This window comes from Frieseomelitta varia, unplaced genomic scaffold, assembly GCF_011392965.1.
Source record: "Frieseomelitta varia isolate USP_RPSP 00005682 unplaced genomic scaffold, Fvar_1.2 scaffold_298, whole genome shotgun sequence".
Classification (NCBI taxonomy): domain Eukaryota; kingdom Metazoa; phylum Arthropoda; class Insecta; order Hymenoptera; family Apidae; genus Frieseomelitta; species Frieseomelitta varia.
Window position 1 is genome coordinate 1,073,724 of NW_025110032.1, and position 21,330 is coordinate 1,095,053.

Genomic DNA, 21,330 nt, shown 5'->3' on the forward strand with positions numbered 1-21,330 from the left:
AAAAAAAAAAAAAAAAAAAGAAGAAGAAGAGAAAAAGCAAATCTACGTATCGTTTAAAAATTCGCGAAAACGCGAGGAATTAGGCAGAACAGCCGGCATTAATTCGCAAATGAAACGGCAGTCACAAGCAGAGACACGTCCGCACAGACACGCGTGCACATTAGAATCCTCGCTACGGTACTTTTCATCCATTTTACCCTTGTCGTATTTTCTCGTTTTTTTTCTTTTTTCTTCTTTTTTTTCTTCGTCCCCCCGTAGCAAGGACATCCATTTCCCGTGTCCTCCATCCCGCCCGTCATGACGTCCCGTCGTAAAACACGCCATGTAAAACCGCCTTTGTGTAATGCATTTTAGGTAGAAACGGTAACAAGAAATTACGACAACGACCTATCGACTACGAGGTCGAGGAATGGCGAGATCCAGGTCAGTAAATATCTATTTTAACGCGGACCGCGTATCTCAGGCATTTCCCACGGCGATACAGCCGGCCGGGCTGCCTGTTGTACCGCTTCGTTCGAGTAATTAGCGTAATTAAAACCTCGTCAACGGCGCACATTCGAGGTGGAGAGATTCTCCAGTGAATCCACTAAATTGCCAATGTTCGGTGATCCCCCTTTATCCGTGAACGAATTACTTCACGTTACTTGGTCCCCTTTAACCGGCCGGAATGGATTTCAGAATTACACTTTCGACGACAGTGATTTCACTGATGGATCTTCTGTAGTCTCGCTTATCGATCCTCCTGCCGTTACGACTCCTGATCTGATTTTTTTCGTCTACATTCGTCTTTCTTCATTTTACGTACGTTTCACGATTGCTTGAACAGAATCTCGATTCAGTCATTTTTGGGGGATTTTTTAGTGGAAACGGGACAACAAAATTTTAGGGGATAATCGGGTGAATTTTCATTCATAGGTGAAAATTATACCAGGAAAGAATAGCTGTTGGAGTAAATTAAAAGTTAGAAAATTATTATATCTTAGGAGAAAATTATTTTCTGTGATTTCTTTTTTTTATTAGCAGTATTATTACAGAGAGAAAGAAAGAGAGTAAAGGATTATTTAGGAGATCATGAAAACATGTTGGATCGTAATAATATTTAACGTTCAAAATTTTAAGTTAATCAGAAGATGTATGTTATAGAATTTACAAGATACAATATCGTAAACATATATCTAGGAAAAAATTATTCTGCTTCAATAAGCATTTTAAGAAACATAGTAAGTGTTATAACGGATAATTGACTACGTTAATTATCTTGTAATTTCTATATGTAGTTTGAATTGCATAATAATCGCAACAGTGTTAATGAAATCTCACAGTGTTTCGTATTTTCTTTTCTTTTTATATTATAATTTTCTTTTCATCACAAAGCAGTACAATAATTTTAACGCAACGAGAAAAAGTGAAAATAAAATCAAATCACGCAACGAGTATTCTCGCGATATTTACACGTATGAATATCATAAAATAATGCAACATCTAATTAAAAATTCGAAAGTTTCCGTTTGATAATTCGTCGAGAAGCGCGCGATTTGATTTTACACGAACCGAAATGTTGGCATTAATTTGTCCACTGTTCTAAGCTGCAGGGGACCTGTAATCCGATTGTCAGTCGATTTCATCGGAGTTACTAATTAGTTAATGCCCGTCAAACGTCGTGATTTTCTCATACGTCGTCTGAACTTAAATGTTCGTACATCTATTCACGAGCTTAAATTGAACTGAAAGTCCTTTCCGAGACGTGCTAGCTCGAGAGAAACTCCAGACCCAAAGATACCAACAATAGTTGGCACTACTATGAACTTCTTTTTCAGCGCTCAGTAAGTGCTTTCACTTTAGTTCGAGAGTCTTATATCAAGAATCCCTACTTTGGCACGTCTATCGACTGAATCGAAATCGCAAAAAATGACGGAACTTTTTTTTTTTAGCGAAGTTTCATTTTAATCGCACTGAAGTAGAAATCTTAGCGAATCGTGATCCACATGATGTGATACATTTTTCAAAAGATTTTTTCTTCGATTATTTCAGATATCTGGAAATCTTTTGTTTTAATTAATGTTTGGTAATTTGTAATGTTTCTTTAGTCATTTCCTTCTAATTGAAAGGAATGTTTTTCTTTCAGACGAAATATCTAAATCGAAATTAATAATTTATAACATCAAATTTCAGAAAATTTTACTTTTTATAAGTATTACAAATTCAAGTTATGATCGGTAATAAAATTTGTTATTCCTCTGATTGATTTTTCAAGAGTTTAATGCGTCAGTGCAGAGAAGCTATGTTTCAAAGAATTTTAATCGGTTTGAATCTTGAATATTTATTGAAATTGCGATCTTTATTAAAACAATTTCACAGAGATATTACAATTCACCGATTTAATTTATATCTGAATTGTTGAGGTACGAACAGGGAGAGATACGAAACCGGTGCAAATATGAATTTAATAATTGATCAAGGAATTCCGTTTGATTATTCTGGGACACGAAAAGGATTTCGCTGAAAAATCGGGGCTCGGTAGTTAAGTCGGAAGACGAATTTTCTCAGAGGTTTTATTTCCTTACGGTTACCGGTCTGCGTTCGAGCCGGTGCCGTTTAAAGTATCGCATAGCTTATGAATATTGAACGTCGTAATATCTTATGAATACGCATGAGAAGACCAATCCAGCGAGTTTAACTACCGTTAAATTTCGAATATCGATTAAAAGTCTAAATATTCCGCGAAGAAATAATGCATTAATGTAAAATTACGTGCGTACGGGGAAAGAGGATAATTCCCTCGGACAACTGTGTGACAGAAAATTTATTATATCGTTGACTCTCGAGTTAAATGTAGCTTAAACTGTATAATTAGATTCAAAGGTAGTTAGATGTTAAAACTACGGTACGAAGAAATACTTGAAGCTTGATATCAAATATTCCTCAATTTTGATACTTTATGACGATAGTATTTCAATATTTTTTCAAGTATTTCAAGAATTTCAACAAAAGTGCACAAAGTGACACTGCTTCAATAAAAGGAAAAAAGAAAGAAAAAACGGAAGTGATGAAGTATTAAAATATTTAACTAATCAGAAAACAGTTTCTTCGTCCGCGAATGTTTTGAATACACACGAGTGTTATATTATTCAGCGAAAATATTTTGCTTTCACACTCGTACCGCTATTTATTAAAAAAATTCAGGGAAACAATTAATTCAACATCGCTATTTGAAACAAATATGTGGAACGATATCTCGAGCATTGAAATTGACCCCGTGAGAACGTAAGAACAAAATTTTAATCAATCACGTCGGACAGCGGACAATTTTGTACTCGCGATATTACAATTTTTCAAATTACTCAGGCCGTTATACTTAGATTATAGGTCACGTGTGTAAGTATTGTATTTGAACCTCGGCCACCACCAGAGGATTAACAGCCACGTCCGTATTTCACGTTAATTATGAAGTTTCGCGCTTGGAACTCGCGTATGTGTCTCGATACTTGTAAACAGGGGTTATACGTCAAACAGGGGTGGCGGATAAAACGTCACGCCGAGGGCACTTTCGTTTCGTATGCCAATAAATTGGCAGCAACTGGCACGGTGGCGTGAAAGTTTCCCCAACCTCACAGTTTCAATGACTTTGCTGAAAGATTCCGAGGAGCGTCAGGGACGGCAGACTCCCCTTTCTCAAAGTTTACTTTCAATTAATGAAAAACGAGTTTCGTTGACCCGCGCGGCCCCGTGTCGGCCGGTTTCGCCCCGGCGAAAACGCAGAAACGATCCAAGCTCAACTTCCACCCCTCCCCCTCCACCCATTTCTTTCTCTCGCTCGCTCGCTTCTCGTTTCTCCTCTCCTGCTCTAACTGCAAGTTTGCCTGTTCTCTCTCTCTCTCTCTCTCTCTCTCTCTCTCTTTTCTCGCCTTCATTTGTTAAATCGATTGACAGCCACCGCACGTGCAGGAAGCCGAGAAGGCCAAGCCACGCCACCTCTGGCTGCCGATGAATTGATTCCTACACTCTGTACAAACTTTTATGATCTGTATTCCCGGAGACGTGGATCGTCACGCCAGCCAATTCTGCCCTTCTGCGATTCGAAAGAGGAGCTCGTCCTAATGTCGTGACGTGACGGTGGTGGAAGTTTGAACGAGCGTGTATCGATCGGCCGTGCCTCCTTCTTGATTGCAGCTCCCTTCGATTCGCAAGCCAATTTCACCAAGGGAAACACCAAGAGCGCAATTATTTTACTCGATGAAACTTCTCCGTCCATTTGTGATTCGTTAGTTTTCCGGGCCTTGACTTTGTGGTGCGGATAGTGGGCATTATTTGGTATCGAAATTATTTAAAAGTGTGAAATTGAAGCGGAACAGCGGGCTGGCAACAGGGTGGAAGATTTTTTAAAATTAAAATTAACCTAACGAATTTCTACGTTGACTTGTAGTTCGCTAGTTCTTCAGATGGTAATTTCGCGATCCAAGAAATTTTAAAAGAATCATTTTTCTTTTTAATATGAAAATAATTAAATGTTGTAGATCGAATAACAAAGTTGTAATTACAAAACGTAAATGCGCAGTATTAATGAATTTTATCGCTTCTCTGTCTGACGATGATCATATTGAAAGTTGAATAATATCGAACCAATGGTTGCTCTTTATAGAAAATAATAGGAATAATTTATTTCTGTTCACGTGCTGAACTACAAACATTGTTTGAATTAATGTTGAATGGAATTTGCAATTTTAAATTAATTAATTTTATACAACTTGTTCCTGCGTGGCCTGCGAGGTCAGTAACTATCGATTTTTGTTCGATAGTTAATACCTTGACTCTGAGTGAACTGGCGGGAAATATTTCAACACATTTGCTCTAAATTGCAATTATTCTGCTATTCACTCTATCCCTGGAATCGAAGCTTCATTTTACGAAATGATCCGTACGAAAAATTTCTAATAGAAATTCATAGAGTATATTTGTTATCAAAATTCTAAAATCCAATAAAAATCACGAATATACGAATATATTTCGATTCACTTTTTCTATTCTTCTCTACGAACAAAATTTTGTTATAAATTTCCCGAAATGATTATATACTACACGGCAAAATTATTTAAATTCTAATAAAGACACGTGTTCAGTAAACTTATCATAGCTTAGAAAATTTGCAAAAATTTATTTCCCGTACTTTTTGCTCGACCGAAACCGATAAAACGCGATCGCCAGAAGATAAAACCTTGCCCCAATTCGTCAAACAGTCGACGCAGTTCCCAGCAATTATCACCGTGCTAGCACCATGCCAGCAGCGTCTAAACCTCGTTTAAGTTAATCGGTGGTCGCGTGATGACGGCGATCGGCGTGATACTGTCACGAAATCGGGGCGAGCCGAAAAGAAACCGAGGGGTAACCGGGTGTAGCAGTGGAACCGGTAAAGACGTTGTTAAAGACGTGTTGGTGAACGATTCGTCTGTCGCTGTCCATGCGGAAAGTCACGTAGCGTGGATTTTACTCGTGGGTGGGAATAACTTTTTTTCCGGGCGAACGTGCGATTTCGACGTCCCTTTTTGGGGTGCGAGCCAAAGCGGACGGACAACTACTCCGGAGGAATGCCGTGAATTCGCGACGATTGTTCCTCGATCGGTTTTCAAATAAGAAAACTTGTCCACCCCGTGTCGAACGTTCGTGTGTGTTTTCTTTTTCACTTCGGTTCTCTAATAACGGCAATAAAGTATTTTCGTTGGATATCGATTCGTTAGGTGCCGAACATTTCTCTTCCCGATCGAGACCGACGTCGCCAAGACGTTTAATTATTGCGACGAACGTGAGAGAAATTTGTCGAGCCTGAGACGAGGACAAATTTGAGTACGAATACGATGTTGTAAAATGATTCGTCAACGTGCAATGTAAATTCATTAACACATTAGAATAGTAGTAAAATTCATTGCTGCGTAGAGATTTGTAAAATGCAGTTATACAACGTAAAGTGTAATTTTAATAATGTGTGGAAGAGTATTTAGAAAGGTTCATTAAATGCAAATGAAAAGACCGATCGAGACAATTAGATGGTTAAAAATAATTACATATTCTCCAGATGAATTTTCAAGTGTAAGTTTTCAACATTAACGCTACATATTGAAGTGAACAATATCAATTATTTTTCCAACATTGTCGCTGTTTCATAGGTACGTACTGCAAGATTATCAAGTAGTATCTAGATTATAAATGATTATCTGGCAATGAAAGAATTCTCCCGACTCGATTAACGCTCAACGAATATTGTACTCAAAATTGCGATCGTCGCTGATTTGAGAAGAAACGAAATGAGAAAATATTCGCGAAACAAGAGATTAAACGATTTCGAGCGTTTCGTACGAGAATATTCGACAGAGATATACACGGCTGACTACATATCAAACAGCTCGGTTACCATTCGCGCGATACCTGTATACCAGGTCGAAGTTGCCGCCGGGTTAACAGGGGTAAACGTACATATGTATCGACTTCTTCCCGGTTGATATTCATGTATTCATAGCCGGCAACATTACCGGATTTGTATTAGCGCCACAGGTGGCGGTGTTGATCCAACATGGACCTGGATCCGTAAAACTTAGAACAACCGGCCAATCCAATCGACAGGCGAAATTGAACGAGAGAGAGAGAGCGAGAGAGAGAAGGGTCGTACGCGAAAAGAATCGAACTCGACGATAAACTACGTATTTATTGCGACGCAGCCAGCCCTACACGACACCCAGGGGAATAATTTAATAAATTGTTTCCCCAGCCCGACGTATCGCGATCCATCAAATTCCACCGGAATTCTGTAATTCTATGACCGAATCGATACCAGAATGAAGGGCATCTTCCATGGGACTGAATTGCCTCGATCGTTCAATTCAGTACTTCAGATGCTTCTTATTCCGTGTCAAAATCCATTTTGATTAAAGTGTATTCCTCTGAGCGAAGTACGGTTTTCTTTCATTTTGTAATCCTTGCAATTAGCCATGCAGAAGATCTTCGGATTTCATTTATCGTCAGTTGTCTCTCTCTTTCTCTGCGTGTCTGGAAGCAAATATTTTTTGAATCAGATTTTTTTTTTGAGTTTAACTTTTTTTTTAAGTTCTTTTAGTATACATATAGCGCAATTATTATTCTTTTACAATCAAATCAATATAAATCAATTTTCCTCTTAATTTCTCTCTTAATTTTAATATAATTTGTTCGTTTAACGTTAAACGAACAAATTATATTTCATCTGTGACGACTGCAAAAAGTATTTGCACACTATCGTGTCAATAAAATAAAAAAAATAATAATAAAAATTTAATATCACAATGAAAGATAAATTTTAGAGTGAATCCAGTGGAAGTAATATGTTGGAACGTAACGTTTCAAACGATGTTGAACATTCGATCCGGATCTTAAACTCGATCATAGTCATGGCTTAGTTTCTGCGGAACTATGAATCGTCATTCTGATGTTGTGGCAAGTATTCTGGCGAAGTTCGTGGTTCTCGTGGTTTCAACGTAAATTTGGGGACGCTTTTAGACGTTCGTTTTAATATGTTCTAATCCAAAAGTTTCGTCGATATTAGTGATTTTTATTGTTTGAAATATAATTCGGATGTAATTCGAGTGAAATAATTCAGAAAAGACTATCTATCACGAATTGTTGTTAAAGATATTATTATCGGAGGAAGAATGAAAATCTTGATAATAACTGACTTGAATAATACCAACGACATAAATTCCAGAATTAAAAGTTAGTTGGAACTATTTCCCGTATTCTGGGAAAATGCACAATTAATTAAAATAACAGGAAAGCAAGAAATACCCACGAAATCCAAGCATAATTCGAGCATGACTTGAAATTTAGAATATATCCTGTATAAAAAGCAAGAGCATGAACGCATTATTCGAAAGACTTTCACGAAAGAAAATTAGCGAAAAGATATTTCATAAGAGGAAACACGAATTTATTTCCAATTCATTGTCATTCGTCGAGTATTATTCGCTAGAAACTGAAGATAGAAACTTATAAAATTTTTCCATTTTGTAATTTAACAATTTCTATACACCACGACATCCACTGGATGAATATCAAAGGATATATACATATATGTATATAGCAATGTATAATCGCGAATCGTGTGATCGATCGTTTCTTTAGAAACGTTCGCGAGTCAGTCGCGATTTCACAGCCGCCGGATGATATCTAATGGAGTATAAATTTATTTAGCCTTCCGCTGGCAAGCCTTTTATCTCATTAAAAAGGGATTTGCGCCGACCAAATATCCTAGAAATCCCGAGAATTTGGTGGAATTTAATTCCGAGACGCGGAAGAGCGCCGGAGCTTTCGCCCACCGTTCGTATTATCCGCGGCAACTCCTTGTATTTATCTTCTCCATCCGACCATTCTCATACACGCACATATATCCCCGTCGTCGTTGAGAGATCGACCGCTCTATGGGACAATTCTCGCGTACTCTGAAACACCTTCCGACATTCATTCTATCTCTCCAAGAGATGCGAACGCGAGCGTACAATTTGAGAACGTGTCTATAAGTTTTTTTCTCTTCGTTTCTCGACGCCTTCGATTCAACTTTCTAATCGGTTTTACATTCTCGTATTATGACGTTCGTATTCCAAGATTTGATAATATTTTCGTACGTTTCGGAGCAGCGAGTCGGAAAGAAACGTGTTAAATTATCTTTAATCTGACGCATTTGATTGGGTTATTAACGAGTAGAAAAGGAATGTCAGGCAGTATTTTAATTGCAAGTAGTAAAAGACTGCATGTGTCAGACATTCTCGGTGAAAAGAAACGCAAAGATACTCGCATCGATGAACAATTCGCACTCGTGAAAATTTCACTGAAATGAAAGAGAAACATTATCTGAACATTTACAAACAAATAATTTCATTCTCGCAAGAATTGGATTATTATACATTCGAGATATCAATTTTTCATCGTTCTCCAGTAACGGACGTACTCAATCGCGAGTTCTTTAGATTGTTTTAAATCGGCGTTCAAACACTCGCACGGGTTCGTTGAATCTGAAAACAGTTTTGTGAACCGGAAATCGAGAGTTTGCCGCCGGTCGATAGTAACGCGGCACGTTCTAAAAAGTTTATTCAGTGGCAAAACGGTAATTTACTCTCACAACAAGGCATCTGTAAACAGTGGCTAGTGGCAATCCTGCCATTCGAGTTGAAATGAAATTTCTGCCCGTCCATTGATCCTAATGGAACCTAGTAACTTTTACAAACAGAAAACGATTTCTTATTATCACGTTCTTCTTCTTCTTCTTCTTATTATTATTATTATTTTCGATTCCTTTCGTTTGAATGTAAATCAAGTCGAAGCTTTCTTTTCATTTCTACAATAAAATACTGTTTCCCGGCAATTCTTTCATTTCCACGTTTCACAAGAAAATAACCGTGTCCAAAGAACTATTTTTTCATTTGAGCGAGGAAGAGAGAGAGAGAGAATTTAGTCTAAATAAGGGTTAAACATTGTAACCACTCTAAGTATTCACGAACAAAGGAGAATTCGCAAAAAGCATTCATGGCGCAGTTTCATCTTACCAACGAGTCTACCAAGTTTTCGCTTCTTTTCTTTTATTTTTAATTTAAAAGCGTGCCATCCTCTGTTTAAAGGAATTTTTAATTCTTTTGCAGCCAACGTGTGCAGGTCAGCCGTGCAGCCCTTTCAAGTTTACGACAAGGATAAGAATTTTTAATACTTCTCTTTTTAAATACTTCGTACTCCCGGCGAATTACGAACTTCGTTAGAACCAAACTTATTATCATTTCGTTAACCTATTAACCGAGGATAAAAAGGTAACTAGTCACTGGGAAATGCTTCTCCAGAATTGACGACGAGTTACCTCGTCGTAGAATTTCAAAGATTCTCCAATTTTCCAATCGAGAATTTATAGAAATAGAGTCATAGAAATAGAAATGTTAAAGATTTTCTTATCGAACTCGTCATCGCTTAGAAAATTCACATTTCGTTCAATTTAATCGAATGTTATTGCTTCCCGAAATTTTTTCTTCAATTCGTGTCGACCAGTAATCGTCAATTTTAGTTGTCAAATGGTCAACTTTCTGGACAAACTGAAAGAAATTAACTAGAACCCTCTGCTTTCTCAACTGCACACTCTTCCAAGACGTTCTTTCTCTCATCGCGCGTTTGTGTTTGTTATTCGGCAAAGAGGATAACGTTTCGCGTGCTGGCTATCCCGTCGGCCATTGAAATTCAGACTTACCCCTGTGGTACGAATTGCTTTCTCCTGTGTTATTCCCTATGAAATTCGAATCACCGTTCGCATTGTCCGGCCGAAATCCTTTCAGAATACTATCAGCATTGTTCGCGCGATCACCGTCCAAACGTTCGATTATCCGGCCGGTGCATTATAATCGAACGCTCTATTATTCGAGCAACATGTTCCGGCGCACATGAGGCCGCTTTGTTGCATTCTCATTTTCCACGTGTTCGGCACGTTCTTCCCCTGTCCGTGTTCCTCTCTCCTCGCCCGGTCTCGATTCTTATCGCCCAGGGATTCGGAGTTAATTCCAGAGAAGAACAGTTTAATGCAACACGCGGAAAATACAAACGCAGGCGGGGGTGTTGGCGAACGCGACGAATGAAATTGTCACGTTTAGGAGACGGTGTCTGCGACGTCGGAGGGAAATACAGCTTTCGCGAATTAATGTCCCGAATGTCGTCTCTTTTGATATTCTCGTGGAATAATATTCCTTGCTTGTTGCTCTGAGGATTTTTTCACGATTAACATACCAGTGACGTAATTCATTTCATACGAAACGAAATTTTGCTTCACCTTACACAGAAATTGATTTTAGAAATTGGACTCTTGTTGAAAATTGATTTTAGAAATCTGAATTCTTAAGAGTTATTAAACAAGACGAGCAAGTTAAAAATTTTTCCCGAACTTCGTTCTTTCGAGTGTCGAAGTAGTTGAGGGGAAACACAGTTGCAAGTAGAATAGAACGTGCATGGTCAGACACAGGTCGTATAATTCTCACTCGATACTTTACATCCATCAAAAATTATTCTCAAAATCCTTCGGAAAAGAAAAGAATTTATTATCACTGGAAATTGTCATAAAAAAAGTCGACCGAGATATGAATCTCCAATCGTTAAAACTACGAATCCATCAGAATTGGGAACTTGGGGGAAAGAAAGAAGGAAGATCCAAAACAGAAAAGAAAGAAAAAGGAAAGAGATAGAAAAACAAAATCAATTTCTAGTCGTTGGAAGATTTCGTGCAGAAGCAGATCTGTTTGGTTGCAGATTACGACAGAGATTACGGTCCACCATCGATGAGGCCGCCAGGCGAGCTTCCGGTCGACGCCCTGAGTCCGGGCGTTTCCCATCGGGCGCAGCTCGTTCTTCATCTTTTGGTGAGTCTGCTGTCACTGCTACTTCCAGCAATCAGAAGGTGATTCTCACGTCGCGGGGACAGGGCTTCCAGTTCTAGTGTTTATTGGACGGTGACCAGACCGAAGGCGGCTGCCAGTTTCCGGTACGCCGTCTTCGGCTGGACGACGGACGAGTGCGACGAGAACAAGGCGCGCTTGAAATTATTTTCATACTAAACGTAGACGTATACAGAGAGCAACAAAAAAAAAAAAGAAAGAAAGAAAGAAAGAATGAAAGAGGATATTATATATATATAATATATATATATAAATATAAATAAATATATATAAATAAATAAATATAAATACAAATACAAAATATAATATGTTGTGTAAGTATACTTATACAGTGAGTATGAAGGTATTCTTAGGCTTTCATGAGTGATGATTTTGTGGCGCGCGACATCCTTGCATTTTCCGAGAGAAGACTTTTCATCCTCTGTCTCGTCATGTGTGAATCTCGATTGTGCGCGTTTAGAGAGAAAAAAAAAAAAAAAAAATACGACGAGGTGAGAACATTTCGTATCGACTAGATGGATTTGATTCCGACGATAGGTTAATGGGCCAATGGTTCTCAATCAATAGTAACGCGACACGTCGATGCTCCGCGAGGAATTCGAGGGTTGCGTCGTCTTATATTATATAACGCGTTACCGCTTTAAATGTTCCGCCAAAAAAAAAAAAAAAAGAAAACAAGAAAAGAAAAGAAAGAAAGATACGAGTTTTATAATCAAATCGTGTGTCGCGAATTTTCCCGTGAATGGCTGAGAATCACTGGCCACGCGAGACGCGGTTCGAGTAGTTTCGTTAGTTAGCATAGAAACGTGCGAGTTCGTCTATCCGAAGCGTTGAAGCGGAGTGCGTTTCGAGCATCTTCGTTTCTTACCTATGTAAATACCATTGATTTCGCGATTCTTCACACGAAGATTCGGCGTTCTAGATGCCCCCTCGCCCCCTCGATGTAAAATTCGATCGTTAATCCACGTTCATTTCATCGTCGCTGATATCGTTCGCGTTGCTTGAAAGAAGACTTTGTAAGAGACGAAAAAAATCGTATTTTCATTGTATCGCGCGAATATCCTTTGTCGTATGTACTATTGTCGAAGGAAGAGAACATTTGTACGATGGCGATTCAATAATTACTCGCAGTGTATTTTTTATTACATTGGCTGTAGTCTCAAATAGATGTGCATCAATATTTATCAATCCTTGTACAAGTTTTCACAAAGATGGCTCGATTTCTTGTTTGTTCATCGACGATTGAATCATTTTATTCTTGCATCGAAAAGAATATACAGCTTCTATGATTTGAAATCTATGAGAAACTTCCACAAGGACGGCGTTCTTCCACAATCTAATACGCGTTACTGATAAGTTTAAAGGTGAAAAAAAAATTTTAAAAGGCGGCGCATGCATGCTTCTTAGTAAAACAAAAAAAAGAAACTATATTTTTCTGAAGATATGAAGATAGATGCAAGTGCACAGAAATAATGTTAAAATCTCCACAAACAAATTTTGAGTCGCAGATTATTGAATCACCGTCAGAGAATTGTTGCGAATAAGTTCCAAAACCAACGATGACGAAGCACGTGAATGAATTCGGCTCCGGCATAGAGAGAGACAAACAAAGAATTATTTTCAAGCGATTTTACGTGCTTCTCATTCGGTGAAATCGATCTCATGAGCTCGTGAAACGAGCAACCCGGCTGTCGGCGACCGTTCGACTCGTCGATAGAGGTTTTCGTAACACGGCAACACGCGACGACGATTAGTTGTATATTCTAGTTCGAGCGAGAACGAGGCACAACTGTAATTTTTTTCGGTACATGTAACGATATATACGTACGCATGAAAGAATAAACGAAAAAGGAAAAAAAAAAATGCATAACTCTATACATTATATACACAGGAGCATATAATAACGTATAATATAAAGTCGTAGTTGTGTTTGAGGTAACGCGCTCTAAAGTTTCATCATTAGCTGTTTCTCATTGGCGAGGCAAACGTGCATGCACACACCGATAACGGGACGCTAGTCGTATATATATACATATACGTAAATATGACGCGTTCGTGAATGCGACTCGACGTGATTTAACCCTTTATGTCCGGGATTAAGTTGTCCGTGGCTCTCTCTCTCTCTCTCTCTCTCTCTATTCAATTTCTGGATCGTTAGAGAATCGTAGGAATACCGTAAACACGAGGGAGGAGAAACAAATAAATTTGATGAGTTTAAATGTGGTATTTACAAGTGCAGACAGGCTTAAATAAACTCAACAAGTATACGGAGCAAGGATCTATTTCACAAATGTTGATTTCAGATGTTTTCTGACGCGTGTTGAAGCGTTTATATAAAACGTCAGGATATAGAGGGTTCAAATCAAATTAGAAAAAAAGAAAAAAAAAAAGAAAAAAAGAAGAAAAAAGAAACAAGTAAGCGAAGAAACGCGACGATGACGATGTTGCGTAGCCCCGAATCATCGACGACGGTGTCTTCGTGCAGAGAGCTTGGTCAGTTTCAGTTTCAATTACGTGTCAAGAGACAGAGAATTCGCGGTCCCCCTGCAAGGCAACACTTGTCGATGACAATATTTTTAGCTTTAACGAGACTTGAAGTAGATTTAACGATCTATAGAGCGAACACTGCCAGGGAAATTAACTCGTTAACTCGTTGACTGCCGTAGCAGTTTGTCCACGGAATGGGAAATGCCTCATCTTTAGGAAATATCACGTTGTGGAAGCGTATTTTTAATTTTGCAATTGTTTCTCCAATTACTCGCGTTTCAATCGGCGTATATTCGCATATTTCGCTCGTTTCAAAATATTTATAGAATAGAAACATCGTGTGACAGTCAACGTGTTGAACGTCGTGAAATATACGCATCCCTTTGGATAGAACACACCATCCGTTTTTCTTCTTCTTCTGCATGACGTTACCTAAATGTAACTTCGCTGTTCTTGATTCGCATAGTTTTGTGTACATAACAAAGGCGTAGGAGCTTTAAACGATATTTTGTACCTTCGCGACAACGGAAGCTCGAAGAAGTCTGTTTCGAGTTTCTGTCGAAGTCCGACGTAGAGCTGGTGGCAACAGTTAGACGCGCTGCACTTGGGAAAGTGTTGAATCGCCCATTTTTGCTCAGAGGAATTGGTAAATGTTTCTTTTGTTCTCTCGTTCCGGCGAAACGAACTTTCACGTCTCCCCGATGAAGAATTCTGCTCCGTGATGTTAATTTTTCACACTTTGGCTTTTAGCAGACTCGAGGAGATATTTAACGGATTCTTGTAAATAATCTTTCAATCATCGTTACGTTCGTTGCACGGTAAGAGCATCTTTCTATTTAAATATCGATAAAATTAAAGGGAGCCACGCAAAAGCTACTTTAAGAATTCATCATCGAGACCAAACTGTTTTGTTCGATTCAAATTTTTCTAAAATTTTACTACGAATTTACAAAATTTTTCAAACGAGTTTACAGCAATATCTCGCGATGACATTTTTCATCGCGCAAAAAGAGAAAAAAAGAGGAACAGAGAGAGATGATTCGAAACTTTCGAAACGCAAGTGCACGTGCTCGACAGAGCTGTGTGGCATCGAATCTCGAATTCGTGCGGTCTTTCTAGACCCGTGAGTTACAAGAAAGAAAGAAAGAAACGTAACGCGTCTTTGCCGATTGATTGTTCTGTAAATATTGTAGATACGTTATGCTGTGATCAATGTGAATCGTCGTCTATTGTCGCGGTGATGATTCGAGGCTGCGAATTGTTGATGCAAAAGAGTAGAGAAAAAAAGTGCAAAGAGACGAGAAGAGTGTTGTGAATAGCGTATTACAGCGACCGTACGAGACGTTATGGCGATGATCGTATAAAAAAAAAATGTCGTTCAGTAGAAAAGAGAGAGAAAAAAAAAAGATGATACGAACGGAGGCTACAGCGATCATAAATATGTCGTATTGAATTATTATAATGACGTTATTAATGTATCGTGCCCGATGGTTTCACTATGCCGAGAACGATTTTTATGAGTTATAATCCGGGGTATATCGTGAATGACCGACCCGCGTAACGAGCATCAGAGGTAGATAGTGAAACCGTCGGTCGGAATATCTTAATAAATCGAATACACGACTGCTATTATAAATCACTGTGTCAGTTATTCACGCTCGTCGATTTTTATTAAATATTTTGGAGTGGTTATTTTATTATCACTCGGTGTTTCTTTGCGTCGCGTTAAGATACGCGTTGAAAATGTTTCTTCCAGTAGAGTACTCGAAGATTGTGGAGGAATCGGTAGCAGGTAAGTGCGTTGACTGTTGTATTTACTGCATGGGATATAATAGAAATGAAAACTTGGATACACACATAAGTACATAAAGCATAATATTTATAAATTATCATTCACTGTATTTTAAGACAATCGAGTTGTTGATTCTTATTTATTATTTTACATAAGTGAAAGTTTACTGTTTCGCTAGTGAAAGCAGCTGAATGTATGTACTCTTGGAAAGATTATTTCTAATCACATTGGCAGATTATAACGTTGAAGTTCATTTCATACGTTGAAACTAATTCCTCCGAAACGATAACGATTCTCTATTGTGAATTATAATTAACGAGGAAGCACAGGAAACTTAACTGACGCGTGCGAAAAATAATGACACTTTTCTCTCAAAAATTTACTTGACGTAACAGAAATTAAATTAGTGCAAGGAATTAACAAATAATTAAATAGAAATAATTAAATAATAATTAAATAATTTAAAAAATTAAATAATTAAATAATTAAAAATTTATTTAAAATTAAATTTGTCGAGCAATCAGATGAAAAATGTACATACGATTCCTTCATACCGTTAATATACCCTAAATAAAATCTCTGATAAATTTCGATCATCAAAGTTTACGCAAGGAGGCAACAGATTCATTGCTCAAACGAGAAAAACGATTAACGCGATCGAAGTTACGCGTACAACTGTAACAATATGCTACATTTCGGACAAGATACCCGTCTATGCGAGAACTTTTACGGCTGACCTACAACGGTACACTACTACTGCCATCTTACAATCCCTTTGCGCCCTTGGTAAAGCAAACCGTACGGAGCGCAATAACAATAGAGAGGAAGGAAGAGAGAGAGAGGGGGAGACAGAAGGACAGAGAGGAAGAGAGAGAGAGAGACAGAAGGACAGAGAGGAAGAGAGAGAGAGAGAGAGAGAGAGAGAAAGTGGTAATGGTCTGCAGCGAATCAGCCCTCGGAAATTCAGCGTCCCGTAATAACGTAATAATCTTTCGAAACTCCGTGACGTGTTGTAATGTCCCTTGAAATATTGGATACGCGCGAGTAATTTCCATCTGTAATGAAACCGATATGCAAATGAGATAACAAGTTCGATTGTCTACATTTCAACCCCGCAACGGCTCCGCTAATGTCCAGTTTGCAGAATGTCTCTAATAACGCGTGTCGTTGCTTTCCGCGATAATGAGAATGATAAGGCGCATTTAAACTTGCCCCCAAATATATGTGACGATCGTTTATGTGAAAATAAATGGCATTATTTTTGTAATTTGGACGTTGATTGTTTTGTTGTTATTAATTTTCTTCATATTTCTAAATAAGTCTGTATTTCGAATGTAGGAAATACAATTTATTTTCTCTTGTCGATTAAGTTGCGCGTTCTTTCCATAAAAAAGTAATATCGCAAGGATTTTTGCGAAGAGTAGGGTGATTTCAATTAATCGAAATAATTATTTGAAACGAGATGTTAACATGAGATGGAAACATAAAATCCCATGAAAATGCTTATTTCGTCTCTTAAATATTACAGCGAATAATTTGTTTCTCCAATTACGCATATTTCGTATCGATTAGCAATATTTAAACATCACCGTGGCCAAATTTGTTCAAATTTTATTTGAGGTGAATTTATATCAAAAACGCATCGAGACAAACTCGAAGCATTGCACCGAGATATTAATTTCTTAGTTACGAATGGATTCATTCAGCCTGACACGCATTAATTCTTTGCAAAACGTTCTTTCGTCCCGTCTATTTGCAATTGCCCCAGGTATTAATCAATTTAATTCACGCGAATTACTATAAACTGGCAAAAGATGTTCCAACGATTCTCGCTAAACTTTTTCCACCTTCTTGTTGCGTTCTCTGTTTGTTAACGATTCGTTCGCCATCATCTATGGTCCCGCTTCATCGTCGGGGCCGCAAAACGATAACGCAGCAGCCAGCGGATTCGGATTTTTATCAGAATTAATCAAAGAGGGAGGAGCGAAGAGAAGAAACGAATGGAAAGCAGCGGGGAAACAGCGACTCTCGAGCATCCATTCAACTTGTCCGCGAGACAAATTGATTATCCGCGCCATCGACGAAGCAAAAAGTCAATTACACCGGCGATTAATCGATCGAATGGTGACCCCGTGCTTACACCATCGAAACATGATAAACGTTCATAAACGCGCCCCATAAAACAGCTTGGAAATTCTTCTTTTTTCCTTTGTGCCACGTGTTCCCCTCGTCTGCCCTTCTTGCTTCTTTTTCCACTTCCCCCGCCCCCCCCCCTTCTTTTCGCCACGCCACTTCGACAATACCCTCGATCGATTTCTCTCGCCGGCCGAACGCGAGAGAGGAGACAAATGTGTCACGGTTCCTTGCTCGTGAACTTTTTTCCAGCGAAGACACGGGAAAGGTTACGGCAACATCGACGCTTTGCTTTTCTCTCTCTCCCTCTCTCTCTTCATTTCACGTTTCCGTTCCCTGTCTCGCTCCGCCGTTCTCTCGTGTCATTTTCTCTTTTTTCTTCTTTCCTCTTTCTTTCATCGCCGCCCGCTTTCACCGCGCGTCGCCCGTTTTCTTTTCAGATTTCTGTAAATCGCCGGATAACTCGCCGCACGAGTTGTTCGATTACCCGAAACCGTGCTCTCCGTTGGCTTTTTTCCTTCCAAATGGCGGTTGTTTCGCGATTTTCTCGGACGACGAGGACCTGTTAGCGGATAACGAAAAGTGGTTCGGAGAATTAATCGGCGCGGTAAGTAAGGACGAGAGTTGAAACGAGTTCTGAAGAAGTCCGCTCGAAGGGGAGTGCGAGATACAATTTTTTTTTTAAGGATAACGTAGCGAGATCTGAGACGATCGATTCGATGCTTGAGTTAAATAAAAACTGAAAACAATTTGAAATAATTTCTCTCTAGTTTTTAGCAATAAAGCGAACCTCTTCCTCGAACGTTCTCTTACTTGTTCCTTCTTCTTCGGGAAGAGAGAATTTTATTAGGAAGAATTATATTAAATTGTAGAAATAAAATATGTATAGGCAACAAAAGATAGGACTTACGCACCTGATGATTAAAAAAATATTATTATAAAATTGGGAGAAAGAGAATTTTATTATGGAATTGTAGAAATAAAATATATGTAGGCAATAAAAGATACGGCTATTTCATAATGGCTCAGAAAAATATTTTCTGTTAATTTATTATTCGCTATCTTCTTAGTGGATGCATTACCAGGTGAATGAAGAGTTTCAGAAATTAAATATCCATGACATACGATAAACTTGCTCGTCGGAAAAAGTGAAACAGGACAACGCAACGTTCTGAAAGCTAATGTTCAGTTTAGTGTTGCGCTGTATAAATAATACCAGGATCCGCGCTCGGTATAATTTCCGTATGTTTACGCGATCGTTGTTATCGCATAACCGATGGAAGCAAATGAAACCGCGAATAATAATTTCAAGCTCGCACGGAATGAATATGCATAAGTGCCGTTTTAACGAATAGGATATCTGTACATCATTGTTTGTTATTTATGCGGCTGACATATGCACGTACCGATTGAATGGTCGTAAACAATGCTAATGCCCGCGCGATAAATTACACGCTTATTTATTCCCCACTCCTCGATGAATTCGCGTCTTTGTCTCTACTTTGTTTCGATTCACGTGACGAATTTCGTGATTCTCCGTAAGGAAAATATTTTACTTGTCACGAATGACATTACGAACAAATGTCACTCGATTGATATTTTCTGGCGTCTGTTATTAAAATTTTGCAATATTTTCTACGCTTGGCGAATGAAAATATGAAACGAACGAAATAAATTTACTGTGTCCCAGTGGTGGTAATTGTTGATATTTAATTTGCAATTAAACAGCGAGACGGCGAGTTTCAATTTTTCAATTCGAGAAATATCGCGTAAAAAGAAGAAAGACGAGGAGCTTCACAATCGAGTCGATGCTTCCGTGTGATATTTTTATAATACCTAGATAAAAATTTACTTCGCCTGTTTCCAGCATCGCAACGAATGCTTCATTCTTCATCGTTTTTTATATTTTTACACGTTACGGGAACTTCAAATTTCGGCGGAAATGCGCGTACTTTCTTCCCCGTGGTGATCTTCGTGCACAAACGTACGCAGCTGCAGCGTACTCAAGAATCGTTCGAAACACTGAAGCACCCACTCGCGCCAGAAGTTCGATTAAACGGGCGCAGACACGCGAACACACTCTCGGCCGGGCCTGTAATTCTCGAATCGTTCAGACATAATGCCCGTCACGCGACCATCGAGGCAACGATTCGCGCGCGACAGCATTCGGACGTGGCCGAACAAAAGTCCTCGTTTGCGAATATTTCCAATTTTTTTTCCCCTCCCTCTCTTCCTCTCTTTCTCTCCTTCTCTTCCTCTTTCTCTGTTATTCTTGTCCATCGATGTGGGCGATCGGGAACCCGGACAGGCCGCGTAAAGCGGAAAACGCGTCGACCGCGGCCGAGAATTTTGGCAAACTTTGGCAAACTCGGTGCGTTTCATTTCGCGGTTATTTACTGCCGTGCGCTTTTGCAAATCCGGCATTTGTTCGGGCCGTGTATTTCAAATAAAATGGCGATTGCCTCGCTTGACGAGGAAATCATTGTCGATGTTGGGAAGGAAAAAGGGCGCGAGGTGGTTGAAAGAGGAGGAGTTTCGTAGGAGCCAATCAATCACCGAGGATTCTATTCAGTTTTTCGAATCGGTCAACTATCGGTAACATACGATCCTCCGGGTCTCCGGGAATGATTCATGAATTGGTCGACGAACGCGTCGAAAACTAAGAGAGAGAGAAAGAGAGAGAGAGTTTCACCCCCTGCGGTCGAAATTGTTTTCGTTGCCCAGCCAATTTCATTTCGCTAGTTTTATTCGCGCGATATACTTTATTTTCGTTTCGTCGTGCACTTCGTAGCCAATTCCACGACGCGGTGCATGTTAATTTAACGATACGAAGTGTAATTTTGGAGGTTGATGAAAGGGGAGGGTGGTTTTATATTTAAAAAGAAAAGATCGCGAAAGATATGAATTTACTGAGAACGATTTTGGTCGTAGGATAACTGATTTTATGTATTTCTCCTTTTATACTTGATATGTATATATATCACTAAAATATAATACAATATATATTAAACAGTTGAAACAAAGATTTGAAAAGAGCAAGAAAGAAAATACTCTATTACAGATATTTTAATATTTTGTATGTATTAGGTTAGTTAGGTCTAGTTACCTTCAGTTTCATAAATGTACGACAATCTGCAATCAAGTTTACATCTAATTAACAAGTCACATATTTAAGTTTCTCACAAGGGGTCATTCTAATTTTTATTTCAGTAACAACTCCTTACACGAAGAATTTCAATCAAAATATAAAACAAAATAAAATAAATATAAAATAAATTATAATAACAGTGGTTGATGCTTCAAAAATCAAACTACGTTATTTAAGATAATAAATTAAATGAGCCTGTGTAATCTGATATTGCGCTGGAAATTGATTCGCGGACCATAACGAGTGACCGAACCGTATACAGTAATTCGCCGCTTTCTTTTTTTTTCTTTTCTTTTCTTTTGAACTCGTCGGTATGACATCACCGGATAGAAATT

At 38.6% G+C, this 21,330-nt stretch overlaps 1 protein-coding gene across 5 annotated transcripts in view; it reads left to right on the forward strand.

The window, feature by feature from the left end:
- The window catches only part of LOC122529590 (neurotrimin-like), a 404,527-nt gene that overhangs the window by 293,226 nt on the left and 89,971 nt on the right, over window positions 1–21,330 (forward strand). For 3 of the 5 annotated variants that reach the window (XM_043655864.1, XM_043655863.1, XM_043655865.1), the window contains exons 10-11: window positions 355–423; window positions 11,290–13,805. In XM_043655864.1, the coding sequence (XP_043511799.1) occupies window positions 355–423; window positions 11,290–11,441 (221 nt within the window). In that variant the 3' untranslated portion in view covers window positions 11,442–13,805. Of the gene's footprint in view, window positions 1–354; window positions 424–11,289; window positions 13,806–21,330 lie in introns of those variants that run through there. The other 2 variants (XM_043655866.1, XM_043655867.1) reach the window with 2 other exon arrangements.